This window comes from Bactrocera dorsalis, chromosome 6 (genome assembly GCF_023373825.1).
Source record: "Bactrocera dorsalis isolate Fly_Bdor chromosome 6, ASM2337382v1, whole genome shotgun sequence".
NCBI lineage: Eukaryota > Metazoa > Arthropoda > Insecta > Diptera > Tephritidae > Bactrocera > Bactrocera dorsalis.
In genome coordinates, this window is record NC_064308.1 from 15606752 (window position 1) to 15620407 (window position 13656).

The following is a 13656-nucleotide window of genomic DNA, read 5'->3' on the forward strand; positions in this document are numbered from 1 at the left end:
AGTTCGAATTTGTTGGGCCAGAAACTTCTACAAAGGTAGAAGAAAAAGTAGAAGAACAACGAACATCATCGAGTGTGGACATGAACATGCTGTTAGTGGCTATACAGAAAATAGCTGAAAATACAGAAAATGCAGTGCAAACAGGAAATCGTCTGGCACAGCAAATAGCTGAAAATGCAGAAAAGGCAGTGCAAACAGAAAATCGTCTGGCACAGCAAATGACGCAAATAGCTGAAAATGCAGAAAATGCAGTGCAAACAGGAAATCGTTTGGCACAGCAAATGACGCAAATAGCTGAAAATACATCACAGTTAGAGTCTCGCCTTACACAACAAATGACTGAAAATAATACGCAGTTAGAAAAGCGTTTGGTACAACAGATTACAGAAAGTAATACACAAGTGCAACAGAAAGTTTCAAAATTGGAAGACGAATTAAGCACGTTAAAAAATGAAGAAGAAAATTTGAAATCAGAAGTTCTTCATTTGAGTAATCGGATGCGAGAACTGCAACTGTATGGCCCTGCACCATCAACAAATAATCCAAGATTGAAGGCACCCACATTCGATGGAAGTATTCCATTTCAAATTTTCAAACTTCAGTTTGAAAAGACAGCAATGGCCAATAACTGGAATGCAGCGGACAAAGTGGCGTCCTTGTTTGTATCATTGAAAGGACCTGCGGCAGAAATCCTTCAGACTATTCCAGACTGTGAACGGGACAACTATGAGTCATTGATGAGTGCGATAGAAAAACGATATGGTAGTGAGCACCGGAAACAAATATACCAGATCGAACTGCAAAATAAGGGTCAGAAAATGAACGAGTCATTGCAAGAGTTCGCAACCGAAATAGAACGACTGGCTCATTTGGCAAATGCAGATGCACCTGTGGATTACATTGAGAGGGTGAAAATTCAAAGTTTCATAAATGGAATTCGTGATGTGGACACCAAACGCGCCATATGCATTGCCAAAAAGAACGCTTGCTGAAACAGTTTCGCACGCCCTTACACAGGAAACAGCTTCGGTTCTAAGTAAACCAGCACACAAAGTACAAAGAGTTGAAATGGAACAACCGGCGCTGATGGAAGAAATATTGAAGACTCTGAAGACAATTGCTGCACAGCGAGTAAATACAACAGGCAGATGTTTCAACTGTAGAAAAGCGGGTCACTTTGCCCGAAATTGCAAGATAAAAGTAAACACATCAAAATGGAAACAACCAACAGAACACCGAAAGAGGATTCACCACAAAAATGCGGATGCATTATCACGTCGCCATTGTCCACTGGAATTTAAACATTGCTCCAAATCAGAAGGAAAAGAAGGTATAATCGACGTGCGATTACTGAATATAGAACCTGAGGATGATTGGACTCCTCACCGCATCAGAATCAATCAGCTGGAGGACCCTGATCTTGCAAGGTGATAATAGCCAAAGAAAATGGGGTACGACCACCAAAGGAACAAATAAGTAACGAGAGTCCAACGGCAAAAGCATATTGGGCCCAATGGAACAGCATAAACCTCGTTAATGGATACCTCCATCGTACCTGGGAAAGCGAAGATGGCAAACAGTCTCGTCTGCTGATCATAGTACCGAAGTCCATGATCCCAAAAGTATTGAAAGAATATCACAATGGACCTAGTGGAGGGCACAAAAACTATAGAGAAGATTAAACAACGGTTCTACTGGATCGGTTGTCGAGATTCCATAGCAGAATGCATAAGTAATTGCGTAGAGTGCATGGCAGCTAAAGGTCCTAAAGCCAAAAGTCGCGGTAGGTTACAACAGTACAACGTTGGATCACCATTTGAACGAGTCGCAATGGATGTTGCAGGTCCGTTCCCAACCAGTACGGCCGGAAACAAATATCTACTGGTTGTCATGGACCAGGAAGCGAAGACAGTAGCCGAAGCGTTTGTAGAAAATTGGATAACAAGGTTCGGAGTGCCCGTCGAATTACACTCAGATCAAGGCAGCAATTTCGAATCTTCCATTTTCCAAGAAGTCTGTACATTATTGGGCATCCACAAGACACGGACAACAGCGTTACATCCACAATCAGATGGAATGGTGGAGAGATTCAACCGAACGCTCGAAGAACATATGCGGAAAATCGTTGATAAAGATCAACGGAATTGGGACAAGTGCATCCAGATGTTCCTGCTGACGTATCGTTCAGCGAAGCACGAGACAACTGGTTACACGTCAGCAAAGATTATATTCAGATCTGATCTGCGACTCCCTGCTGATCTTAAGTTTGGAACGAATCCTACAGCTGTAAGAAATGATGGAGATTATTGTTCTGCCTTAAAGGAAGAAATGAATGAATTGCATCTAATGGTAAGACAGCATACGCATCTGATGAGCAATAAGATGAAGGACCGGTTCGATCAAGCGGCAAATTCAAAAGGTTTCGAAGAAGGTGATCTGGTCCTGTTGTACAATCCACTTCGAAAGAAAGGCTTGTCCCCGAAACTGCAGACAGCCTGAAAAGGACCCTATATGGTGATGAAACGACTTAATGACGTGGTATACCGCATACAAAGTAATGGAAAAGCACGATGTAAAATGAAAGTAGTACATTTGGAGAGGCTCGCCCCATTTGGTTCAAGAGGATTTGTGGCTTTAGTGGAGGGCAGTGTTACAAAAGTAGTATTAAGTTGTATTTGTATTGCTATATGCATCCCTTATTATAAACAATAGTTATAGGTATATGGGCTTGTCGAAACAATAGACATCTGGCGCAGCACTGTCTGCTTGTCGAAACAATAGACATCTGGCGCCGCAGCCGTCTGCTTGAACAATTGCAGAGTCTGGCGCCGCGGCTGTCTGCTTGTCAGCGTTTGGCGCCGTATAGCATTATGTTCTGGTAATTTCCAGACGCAATATTCTAGAAGGACACGTCGGTATCAGCGAGAAGTGCGTGGCTATATAAGCCGTGGCAGCGCCAACGTAATCAATCAGTGCTAAGAGTAAACTGCTATAGTGTAGACGAGTTGTGAAATAAAGAGTTGTTGAATTAAATTAAACAGTGTTGATTTTATTTGTCAATCCAGAGATACGAACCTAACAAAGTAAACTATCAAGCAGTAAATCGTAACAATATAATAAATCCAAACTTATTAGAAGCTGCGATAATAGCTTAATTATTAACAATAAGCGGTGCGGAGTTTTAACAAAAAAAATTAATAAATAATAAAATCTTATTAACGATAAATGTATTAGTACATACTTACTTATATAGTACGTACTCTAAGCCCGTATAGGCAAATATTAACTAACAATATGTATTACAAAAACAAGCGGGATTAAATACACTGGATCACAAATTTGAATTTGTTTTTTGTTCCACGGATGCCACTATCCAATTTGTATGTGAAATGGCTCGCTGATTTCGAAAATCGAGTTAATTTTTTTTTTTTTATGAATACGTTTTTGAGATATTTGCAATTAACCGTTATTCGACCAAAAAAAAAGGTGTCTTCATTTAATCATGTATATCTCACTGACCAGTTGAGCAATCTTACTGCAAATTATAGAAAATAAAATCGAATGAAATTTCCTAAAAATATTGTCTACTCAATTTTTCCATAGGCCTTATAATTTCTGAGAAATTGATTAATCACTTCGTGTTTTTAAATTTTTTTATGAAAAAATTAAAAAAAAAATAAACTTTGGTATAGAAAAAATGTTAAAGCAAAATATATTTTTTAATTTTTTTTTATTATATATGAAGTCCTGTTTCTTTATAAAAAACTAAGATACCAACGAACAAAATCCATGGATAAATAGGAAAGTTGTACATGATCAAATAAATATATCCAAGTCGCGCAAAGTCAATGTATACGTATATGCGTATGTAGTGTGTAAAGTAGAGGTGGGATATCTAGCTATGCGCTGGGAAATCAAGTTGTAATGAATTTTTAATGGAAGACGAGAGAAACGTTCTATCACAAGCGCAACTAAACGATTGGATTAGAGATTAGGAATTATACAAGGAAAAAGCTGAGCTACATGCCTCTCGTATGCAACAATTTTAATTCGAGTCACCCTATGTTAAGATGACATATTATAGAAATCGTCACGAACCATTTGCCAAACACTATAGGAAGGAAGACAATGTATGCTATTGCAAAGACATTCCAGGATTATTCAAAAAGTTTGGTCAATCATATGATTCCGAGGAGTGGCGATTGTTCATAGACAGCAATAAACTGAGCTTGAAGGCTGTATTACTGCATAATGGCAACAAAAAGCCACGATCCCGATCGCGCATGCAGTAAGCACGAAGGAAACATACGAGGTAATGGAGAAATTGTTAAAATTCATGAAATATGAAGAGCATTATTGGAAAATATGTGCCGATCTTAAAGTCGTTGGAATGTTATGCGGTCTACAAAGTGGCTACACAAAACACTGCTGCTTTCTCTGCAAATGGGATAGCCGAGCTCGTAAAGACCACTATTGCATTAAGGATTGGCCGGAAAGAGTTGAATTTACAATTGGTGTGGATAATATCAAATACGTCCCACTTGTAATGAAGGAAAAAATCATTCTTCCGCCATGGCACATCATGCTCGACCTCATTAAAAATTTTGTTAAGGCGTTGGACAAAGAAGGCAAAGCATTCAATTATTTGCAAAATTTTTTCCCAAACATTTCCCAGGCCAAGATAAAAGAAGGTATATTTGTTGGACCCCAAATAAAAATGTTGATAAATAATGACCAATTCAAAGCACTATTGTCACCAGTTGAGGCAGCAGCGTGGGATTTCTTCGAAATGGTCGTTTTTTCTTTTCTCGGTAAACACAAAAGTCCAAACTACGAGAAGATAGTGAGCGACTTAATCAAAAATTATGCAGAAATGGGTGATTATTCAAAACTTATTTAATTGAATTATATAAAATTTTATAATTTACTTATTTACATTTTCTTTTTTCTCCAGGCGTAAATATGTCTTTAAAAATTCTTTTTCTGCATTCCCATATAAGTTTTTTTCCGGCAAATCTCGGAGACGAAAATGACGAGCATGGCAAAAGGTTTCACCAGCAAATAAAATTAATTAAGAATCGATACCAAGGTTTCTGGGACGTCGGTATGATGGGTGACTACTGTTGGTTTCTCATAAGAGAAACCGATCCCAAAACTAAATAAACGATAAAACAAAACACATAATCATTTCGACTATAATGTAAGAACATCAACTTAAGACAAAAATAACACATTGTTTTAATATATATTACTAATATATAAATAAATGAGTTTATAAAAACTAAAAACGACATGAAAATTGACTTTTTACTTAACAGAAACAGCGCATAGCTAGATATCCTACCCCTACTTTACACACTACATACGCTTATACGTATACATTAGGGTGGGTCGATTCCGGAATTTTTTCGATTCGGTATTTCTAATAGTGCGGAAAAGTTGCCTTAGTACTTCCTGATTCCAATGCAACTTTTTGTTTTGATATCGGATTGCATCTTCAACCCGAACCTCGGCCTTGAAATTTCGGAAATTCGCCTAAAATCGTGAAATTGTCTACCTAGCACCTGAAATACGCATCTCATGGCAAAATGTATAAAACAAAAGTTATTTGTCACGTCATTTGCTACCGAAATGGTATATGTGATCATGGCCGTAGGACGAATCGTTCCCGAGATACGAGCGAAAAGGCGGCGCGCCACAGCGCAAGGTCAAAATTGTTGCAGCTCTCAGCTAACCTGTATTGGTCACCCAGAACCCACCGCGTGGAGGTAGCTGCTCTTCGGGTTCCTCCCAAGCCCAACCCAACCAACCAACCATATGTCAGGCTTGTTTTAGTCTGAATCTGTGTCTAATTTATTGATAAAATCAGATTTTGTACTAAACTTTGGCACTTGTTGCCTAGATTTCAGTGTAGAGCGTATAAAAAGATCACGAGATTGGGGGCCAATAACTTTAGAAGATGCCTCTGTCACCAGTTTGACGATTCTCTCGACTGCCACGGTGTGAGAGGGGAATTCACTAAATTTCCATACCTCTGCAGTGTTTCCCGACAGCCCTTTTATGAGTTCTTCGTTAGAAACTGAACAAAGAACTGGTGGAACAGTCAAGGTAATAGTCTTCCAGTTAATCATATCGTAATAAGTATTAGCTTTGAAATTCAGCTTTGGCACTTTAATACATCTAACTCTTCCATTTATGGTGTCAGACTCTGCTTCTCTGGCTGCCAGAAGACGGTTAAGGGCCAACTTTCTGACTTCTATCCGTTCGTCAGTCATCATACTAAGGAGAATGTTTTCTGGAAGAGCAAAGAAAGCATTCTGTTGAATGGATGAATCGACAACCTTGCGCAGTTTAGCAGATAAGTATCTCGACCTTTGAATTGCAGCATAGAGATGGCGCGAGCCATCTTTGATTGACCTGTTGAATATTATTGAGAACCACAAAGGTGAGTAAACTGTAAGTATGTAAAGGGTGATTTTTTAAGAGCTTGATAACTTTTTTTTAAAAAAAAACGCATAAAATTTGCAAAATCTCATCGGTTCTTTATTTGAAACGTTAGATTGGTTCATGACATTTACTTTTTGAAGATAATTTCATTTAAATGTTGACCGCGGCTGCGTCTTAGGTGGTCCATTCGGAAAGTCCAATTTTGGGCAACTTTTTCGAGCATTTCGGCCGGAATAGCCCGAATTTCTTCGGAAATGTTGTCTTCCAAAGCTGGAATAGTTGCTGGCTTATTTCTGTAGACTTTAGACTTGACGTAGCCCCACAAAAAATAGTCTAAAGGCGTTAAATCGCATGATCTTGGTGGCCAACTTACGGGTCCATTTCTTGAGATGAATTGTTGTCCGAAGTTTTCCCTCAAAATGGCCATAGAATCGCGAGCTGTGTGGCATGTAGCGCCATCTTGTTGAAACCACATGTCAACCAAGTTCAGTTCTTCCATTTTTGGCAACAAAAAGTTTGTTAGCATCGAACGATAGCGATCGCCATTCACCGTAACGTTGCGTCCAACAGCATCTTTGAAAAAATACGGTCCAATGATTCCACCAGCGTACAAACCACACCAAACAGTGCATTTTTCGGGATGCATGGGCAGTTCTTGAACGGCTTCTGGTTGCTCTTCACCCCAAATGCGGCAATTTTGCTTATTTACGTAGCCATTCAACCAGAAATGAGCCTCATCGCTGAACAAAATTTGTCGGACGTAAAGCGCGAAACACATTTCGAACCGAACACTGATTTTGGTAATAAAATTCAATGATTTGCAAGCGTTGCTCGTTAGTAAGTCTATTCATGATGAAATGTCAAAGCATACTGAGCATCTTTCTCTTTGACACCATGTCTGAAATCCCACGTGATCTGTCAAATACTAATGCATGAAAATCCTAACCTCAAAAAAATCACCCGTTACTTGACCAAAATCTTTATTTCCTTTGTTGGTTTGTCAGTAGAAATGTATAATCTCAGAATTCTATTTGCACAGGTGAGCCAGCGAGATTTGCACATGTTACCTGGATGCATCGACGCTAAATCTGAGGAACATTGACCGGAAATAACAGCTTCTGATATTTTATAGAGATAAGCTTGGTCTGTGCTAAGTTGGGTCGGATTAATAACCTCAGAAGGTAATTGGCAGGACGGAAAACTTTCAAATTTGACAACAGGCAACTTCTCACAATAAGGGAGCAGTTTACCTATGTCGCCAGAGAATGTATTTGGACTCTTTGAGACACCATCTATGTGTTCGAAAAGAGCACAAAATGGAAGTTCGTTGAAATGTAGAAGACAAACAACCCACTGTAATGGCCTACCTATTCTTTCTTCTAGTTTTCGAATGATTCCACCTTTCCAACCTGTGTTCGTGTTGGTGCCATCAGCACCGACAACTTCTAGATGTTCCACATCAACTGAATTGTCTTGTAAATGTTGCCATATTAGCTTGCGTCTCATCCTCAGCTGACCCGGAAGGAGAAGTGACGTGGCCAAAGTAATGACAACCAGGTTCCGCTATAAGAGAAATATGTTCCTCTTTGACAGTGTCGCGGTAGTACTTTTCACCTTCGCTGACTTGTGTAAGTGTATTGTCTTTGCGGCCGTCAAAATACAGCCCATATACGGAGTCAATACTTTCGGTGTTCTGGAGCTTAACACCAACACTTTTTTTTGCCCGACTAATCTTGCATTTGTCAGTGACAAAGTCGTCTCTTTTAGAGCTCAAACCTATTGGGTTCCTTAAAAACATTTTTTTAAGAGTCAGAAATTTCTTATGGTATGTGGTGAGCATTTGTACAACTCTGGTGTGTGAAACTATCGGAATAGATGACTTTTTGAAAGTATTTTCAACCTTTTTTGCAACTATTTCTGTAACCTCTTTACTCCTAGGTTCATAGTTGTCGCCTCGGAGTCGCCCTATACCAAATCTTTCAAACTGATAACACAAAAGAACATCCTGGTAAGTAGGTAACTGGGACTCAGAGAGATTGTACGGATATATGCCAAACACAGGACATTTCTGTCTAAATTTAAATTTAGATACAGACATTTTGAGTTCTGTGTTTTGTTGAGAGAATATAAGTGATAACACCTGGCGAAATCAACGACAAGAGTGAAGGAACTCGATGAAAAAATATTTATGTGGAGACCAGTCCGAACGTGTCGTATGGCGCAGGGAAATGAATGTAAGTGATAGAACTCGGCGAAATCACCGACAAGAGTGAAGGAACTCGATGAAAAAATATTTGTGTGGAGACCTATCCGAACGTGTCCTTTGGCGTAGGTGAATGAATGTGAGTGATAGCACTCGGCGAAATCAACGTCAAGAAGTGTGGCCGCAAGCCGATTTTCACCTTGCGCTGTGGCGCGCCGCCTTTTCGCTCGTATCTCGGGAACGGTTCGTCCTACGGCCATGATCACATATACCATTTCGGTAGCAAATGACGTGACAAATAACTTTTGTTTTATACATTTTGCCATGAGATGCGTATTTCAGGTGCTAGGTAGACAATTTCACGATTTTAGGCGAATTTCCGAAATTTCAAGGCCGAGGTTCGGGTTGAAGATGCAATCCGATCTCAAAACAAAAAGTTGTATTGGAATCAGGAAGTACTAAGGCAACTTTTCCGCACTATTAGAAATACCGAATCGAAAAAATTCCGGAATTGACCCACCCTAGTATACATTTACTTTGCGCGACTTGGATATATTTATTTAATCATGTACAACTTTCCTATTTATCCATGGATTTTGTTCGTTGGTAGCTTAGTTTTTTATAAAGAAACAGGACTTCATATAAATTAAAAAAAAAATTAAAAAAATATCTTTTGTTTTAAAATTTTTTCCTTACCAAAGTTTATTTTTTTGTAATTTTTTCATAAAAAAATTTAAAAACACGAAGTGATTAATCAATTTCTCAGAAATTATAAGGCCTATGGAAAAATGGAGTAGACAATATTTTTAGGAAATTTCATTCACTTTTATTTTCTATAATTTGCAGTAAGATTGCTCAACTGGTCAGTGAGATATACATGATTAAATGAAGACACCTTTTTTTTTTGGTCGAATAACGGTTAATTGCAAATATCTCAAAAACGTATACATAAAAAAAAAAGTAACTCGATTTTCGAAATCAGCGAGCCATTTCACATACAAATTGGATAGTGGCGTTCATGGAACATTTTTGCTGTAAACCAGTGGTATCAACCAATTTAGCATATCATATGCACATCAATACGCACATAGCGTGCACATATATGTACAAAGGTTAGTGACTTCGTATACCGCCTGTACGAGTACTTATATACAAGGACATACGGATATATCCGTAATATAAAATATATAAAAATAAATATAAAATCGCAACTATTTAAATACAATAGTGCGGTTAACAAAAACGATTAACGCGTATTTTAGTAAATTTACGGGAATAACAACTCTTATTTACTTAAAAGAGTTTTCCGTTTTCGGTATTTATCGGAAATATCTCATCTCAATTTTAATTCTAAATTCTTATTTATTCTAAATGAGCACAGATTCAAAAGAATCTAAATCAGGTCAGTTTCTTACCATTCCAAAAATGGCTGACGACGATAAACAAAGCACACCTGCAGAAGCTACACGCTCTAAGCACGGTACAAAGCAAAAGAGATCAAAAGATCATATAATATCGAAATTTATCACTGAAAGTGATAGCTTTATAAGATATTGCACCCGGTTTCAAGCTTCCCCTATTACTGACATTACGGAAGCAGTTTTAAATATAAAATTAGAAAGTGTTATCAATCTATGGGCACGCCTTCTGGCAGCGTACGATACAGTACTAGATACTGACGACGCAGAAATCACAAAAGCTTCGGCGACAGCTAAGTGTGATAACTGCCGAGATCAGTACGAGTTAACAAAGGGAATGATAACTGAACAAATAAGTTTAGTAAGGCCAAGTAGAGCCACTACTCTCCCTCCCAGAGTAGTTACAACACAGAAAGAAGACCTAGATAAAGGCATGTATCTAAAGGTACCAGCTTGTGATACTGAAGTTTTCAATGGATGTTACGACCAGTGGCCGTCCTTCCGGGACATGTTCACTGCTGTTTATATAAACCATCCTAAACTTTCACAAGCACAAAAGCTATACCATCTCAGGTATAAAACAAAAGGGGAAGCAGGCAGTATCGTCAGGCAATTCGCTTTAAATGACGAAAATTTTAAACTGGCTTGGGAAGCACTTGTCGAAAGGTACGAAAATGAAAGGGTTTGATAGAAAACCCAATAAAAACTTTATTGCATTTGCCAAAAATCCAACAAGAAACTAGCCAGGTATTTCAAAACTTACACTCCACAGTGACAAATTGTCTATCAGTGTTAAAAACACAAAATGTATCCACAGAATCGTGGGACCCTATTATAGTAACCATTTGCGCAGAAACACTACCTGATGCTGCGTTACTACGATGGGAACAATCACTAGTGGAAAGAAAAATAATGCCCACCTGGCAACAGATGAAAACATTCCTCACTGCTCAATACGAGATAGCTGAGCGAATAGACAAAAAAACTATAAAGCCAAAAAGTCATCAAAATGAGTCAAGTAAAAACTTGTTCAAACCCCAAGCCAGTAATAACATACAATATAATAGACACGTTAATAAAAGTCACACATTCGTGTCAAATCAAAGTAGTCAATGGCAACCATTGTGTGAACTCTGTAAGGGAGGTCATAAATTAAGATCTTGCGAGAGATTCAAAAAATTATCCGTTTCAGATAGAAACAATCTGGTCCGTCAACACAAACTTTGCATAAACTGTCTGTCGAATTCTCATATGACAAAATACTGTGAAAGCAAATTCAATTGAGTATACTGTCAACGAAGACATCACTCATTGCTTCATGTTACCAATTTTCAAAATGTGAAGAAAAATCCATTTCAAAAAACCACGGGGTTAGTCGCTACAACTACATCAAGTAATCCCGAAACGTCAAATCCCGAAAAAAGGGAAGAACAACCATGTTGCTCTAAAGCAGCAAAAATTCAAGCGCTTCATTCAGAAAATGAAAGCAAAATTCTTTTACCCACTGCGGTCATCACCATTGAACATAAAGGTGATTTATTCAAACTAAGAGCGTTAATAAATAGATCAAGGCTCTCAAAGATCCTTCATATCATCAAAGGTTCAAAATCGGCTAAAATTGCCAATAAAACATTCCAATTTTCAAATTTCGGGAATGGACGGAAGAATTATTCAAAATTCTAATAAAATATGCCCAATCACCATAGTTTCTCCAAATGCGGATATACGACACAAGCCATCGTTCTACCGCAACTTACAAATTTGCATCCAAGCTATGAAATAAATAAAATACACTGGGAAAAATGCTCACATCTCAAATTAGCAGATCCCAACTGTCATACCCCATCACAAATCGACATATTATTAGGCAGTGACTTAATACCTCAAATAATTCTTGAAGGTATAGAGAAAATCTCTAATATATTGTTAGCCCAAAATATAATCTTTGGGTGGATAATAAGTGGCCAAGTCACCGAAAAAATAAATTCTTTCACAACACAAGTGGAAGATATAACAAACGAATACTTAAATAATGAACTTAAAAAATTCTAGGAAGTGGAAGAAGTACCCCAGATTACCAAACTTTCAGAAGAAGACCAGGCATGCGAAGCCTATTACCAGTCCACAACAACAAGAAACGAACATGGTCGTTATGTTGTGCGACTGCCATTCAAATCCACCTTTCCAGAAACTATAGCTCTAGGTCACTCTAGAATCTCAGCAGTCCAGCAATTCCTAAGCATGGAAAAAAGCCTGACGAAAAAAAATTAGCTAAAATCAGCATATGATAATGTGATGGAGGAATATCTTGACCTCAATCATATGGAAGAAACTGTACCATATGATATCCAAAGGTAGATATTTATCTTTCAGGATTTCCAACGCATAGTCTTCCGCAATTCAATTAATAGTCCAATTAGCGACTACAAACTTAAAACAGTTACTTTTGGCATCAACTGCGCGCCCTATTTAGCCATTAGGACGTTACATGAAGTTGCAAAAACTTGTGAAACAAATTTACCTTTAGCAACTTCTGTGTTGCAAACTCAAACATATTTGGATGACATTTTATCAGGTAGCCACAGTATACCAATAGCGTGCGAATCATTATCTCTCCTTTCCTCGGTGGTAAAACTTTTCGACCCCGCAGGATGGCTTTCGCCAATAATGATTCAAGCTAAAATTCTCATTCAAGAATTGTGGCAAGATGGCACTGAATGGGATAAACAAGTAAAACCTGTACGTTTAACAAAATGGGTTCAATTTGCTAACAATCTACATACTATATCAGAAATTCGAATCCCTCGATGGGTAAATTTCACCCAATCACAAGAATTCTGGCCAAAGTCTCCTGCTCGGAATATCATTCTTCCGGAAAGTCGGAAAATAGAAAATTTTCATATCACACCAGAAGAGGATGATATTCTCCAAAGATTTTCCTCATTTCCTCGAGCACTAAGGGTAGTCGCTTATATGCACAAATTCATCCATAAACTTAAACAAAAGGTGAAAAAGATATCAAACGATCCTTACATACAACTAACATATTCCGACTTGCAACATGCGAGGGTCAGTCTAATCTTGTATACACAAACTCGCTATTTCAGCAAAGAGAAATCAAAGTTGCTTGAAAAGCGACCTCTCGGAAAGGGAAGCTCACTTCTCGTGTTAAACCCATTCCTGGACGCTAAGGGATTACTAAGGGCAAATGGAAGACTAGCCAACTCCAGCCTTAGTTACAATGAACGACATCCCATCACTATCCCAGAGAAATCCCGTTTTACCTACTTACTTCTAATATATCTCCACCAGCTTACACTGCATGGTGAGCATCGCTTGATGCAACAAATGGTCCGACAAGAGTTCTATATACCGCGACTAAAGCCACAAATTAAAAGAACCATTTTCATGTGTAAACAGTGTACTATGTACAAGCACAAGATGCGTACGCAGATCATGGCAGCCCTACCACCTGAACGCTGCAACTATGCTTTACCCTTTACCATCACAGGGGTTGATTTTGCTGGACCTTTCCAGATAAAGGCTGTCTTTGTATGTTTTACAACAAAGGCAGTACACCTCGAGCTA

The 13656-nt window shown here is 38.3% G+C and overlaps 1 protein-coding gene across 1 annotated transcript; it reads left to right on the forward strand.

The window, feature by feature from the left end:
* The first annotated feature begins 3086 nt into the window (after positions 1-3086).
* Positions 3087-5291, forward strand: LOC125779436 (uncharacterized). Its single transcript, XM_049460801.1, has 2 exons — positions 3087-4877; positions 4955-5291. Exons 1-2 carry the CDS (start codon positions 4316-4318, stop codon positions 5161-5163), a joined length of 771 nt encoding a protein of 256 aa, XP_049316758.1. The 5' UTR covers positions 3087-4315; the 3' UTR covers positions 5164-5291.
* The last annotated feature ends 8365 nt before the right edge of the window (positions 5292-13656 follow it).

Excerpts from the sequence above, each read along its gene's own strand:
- LOC125779436 (XM_049460801.1), top strand. The coding sequence starts at position 4,316 with ATGGAGAAATTGTTAAAATTCATGAAATATGAAGAGCATTATTGGAAA. Across the intron at positions 4,878-4,954 it reads CAAAAATTATGCAGAAATGG|GCGTAAATATGTCTTTAAAA; the intron begins GTGATTATTCAA and ends TTTTTTCTCCAG.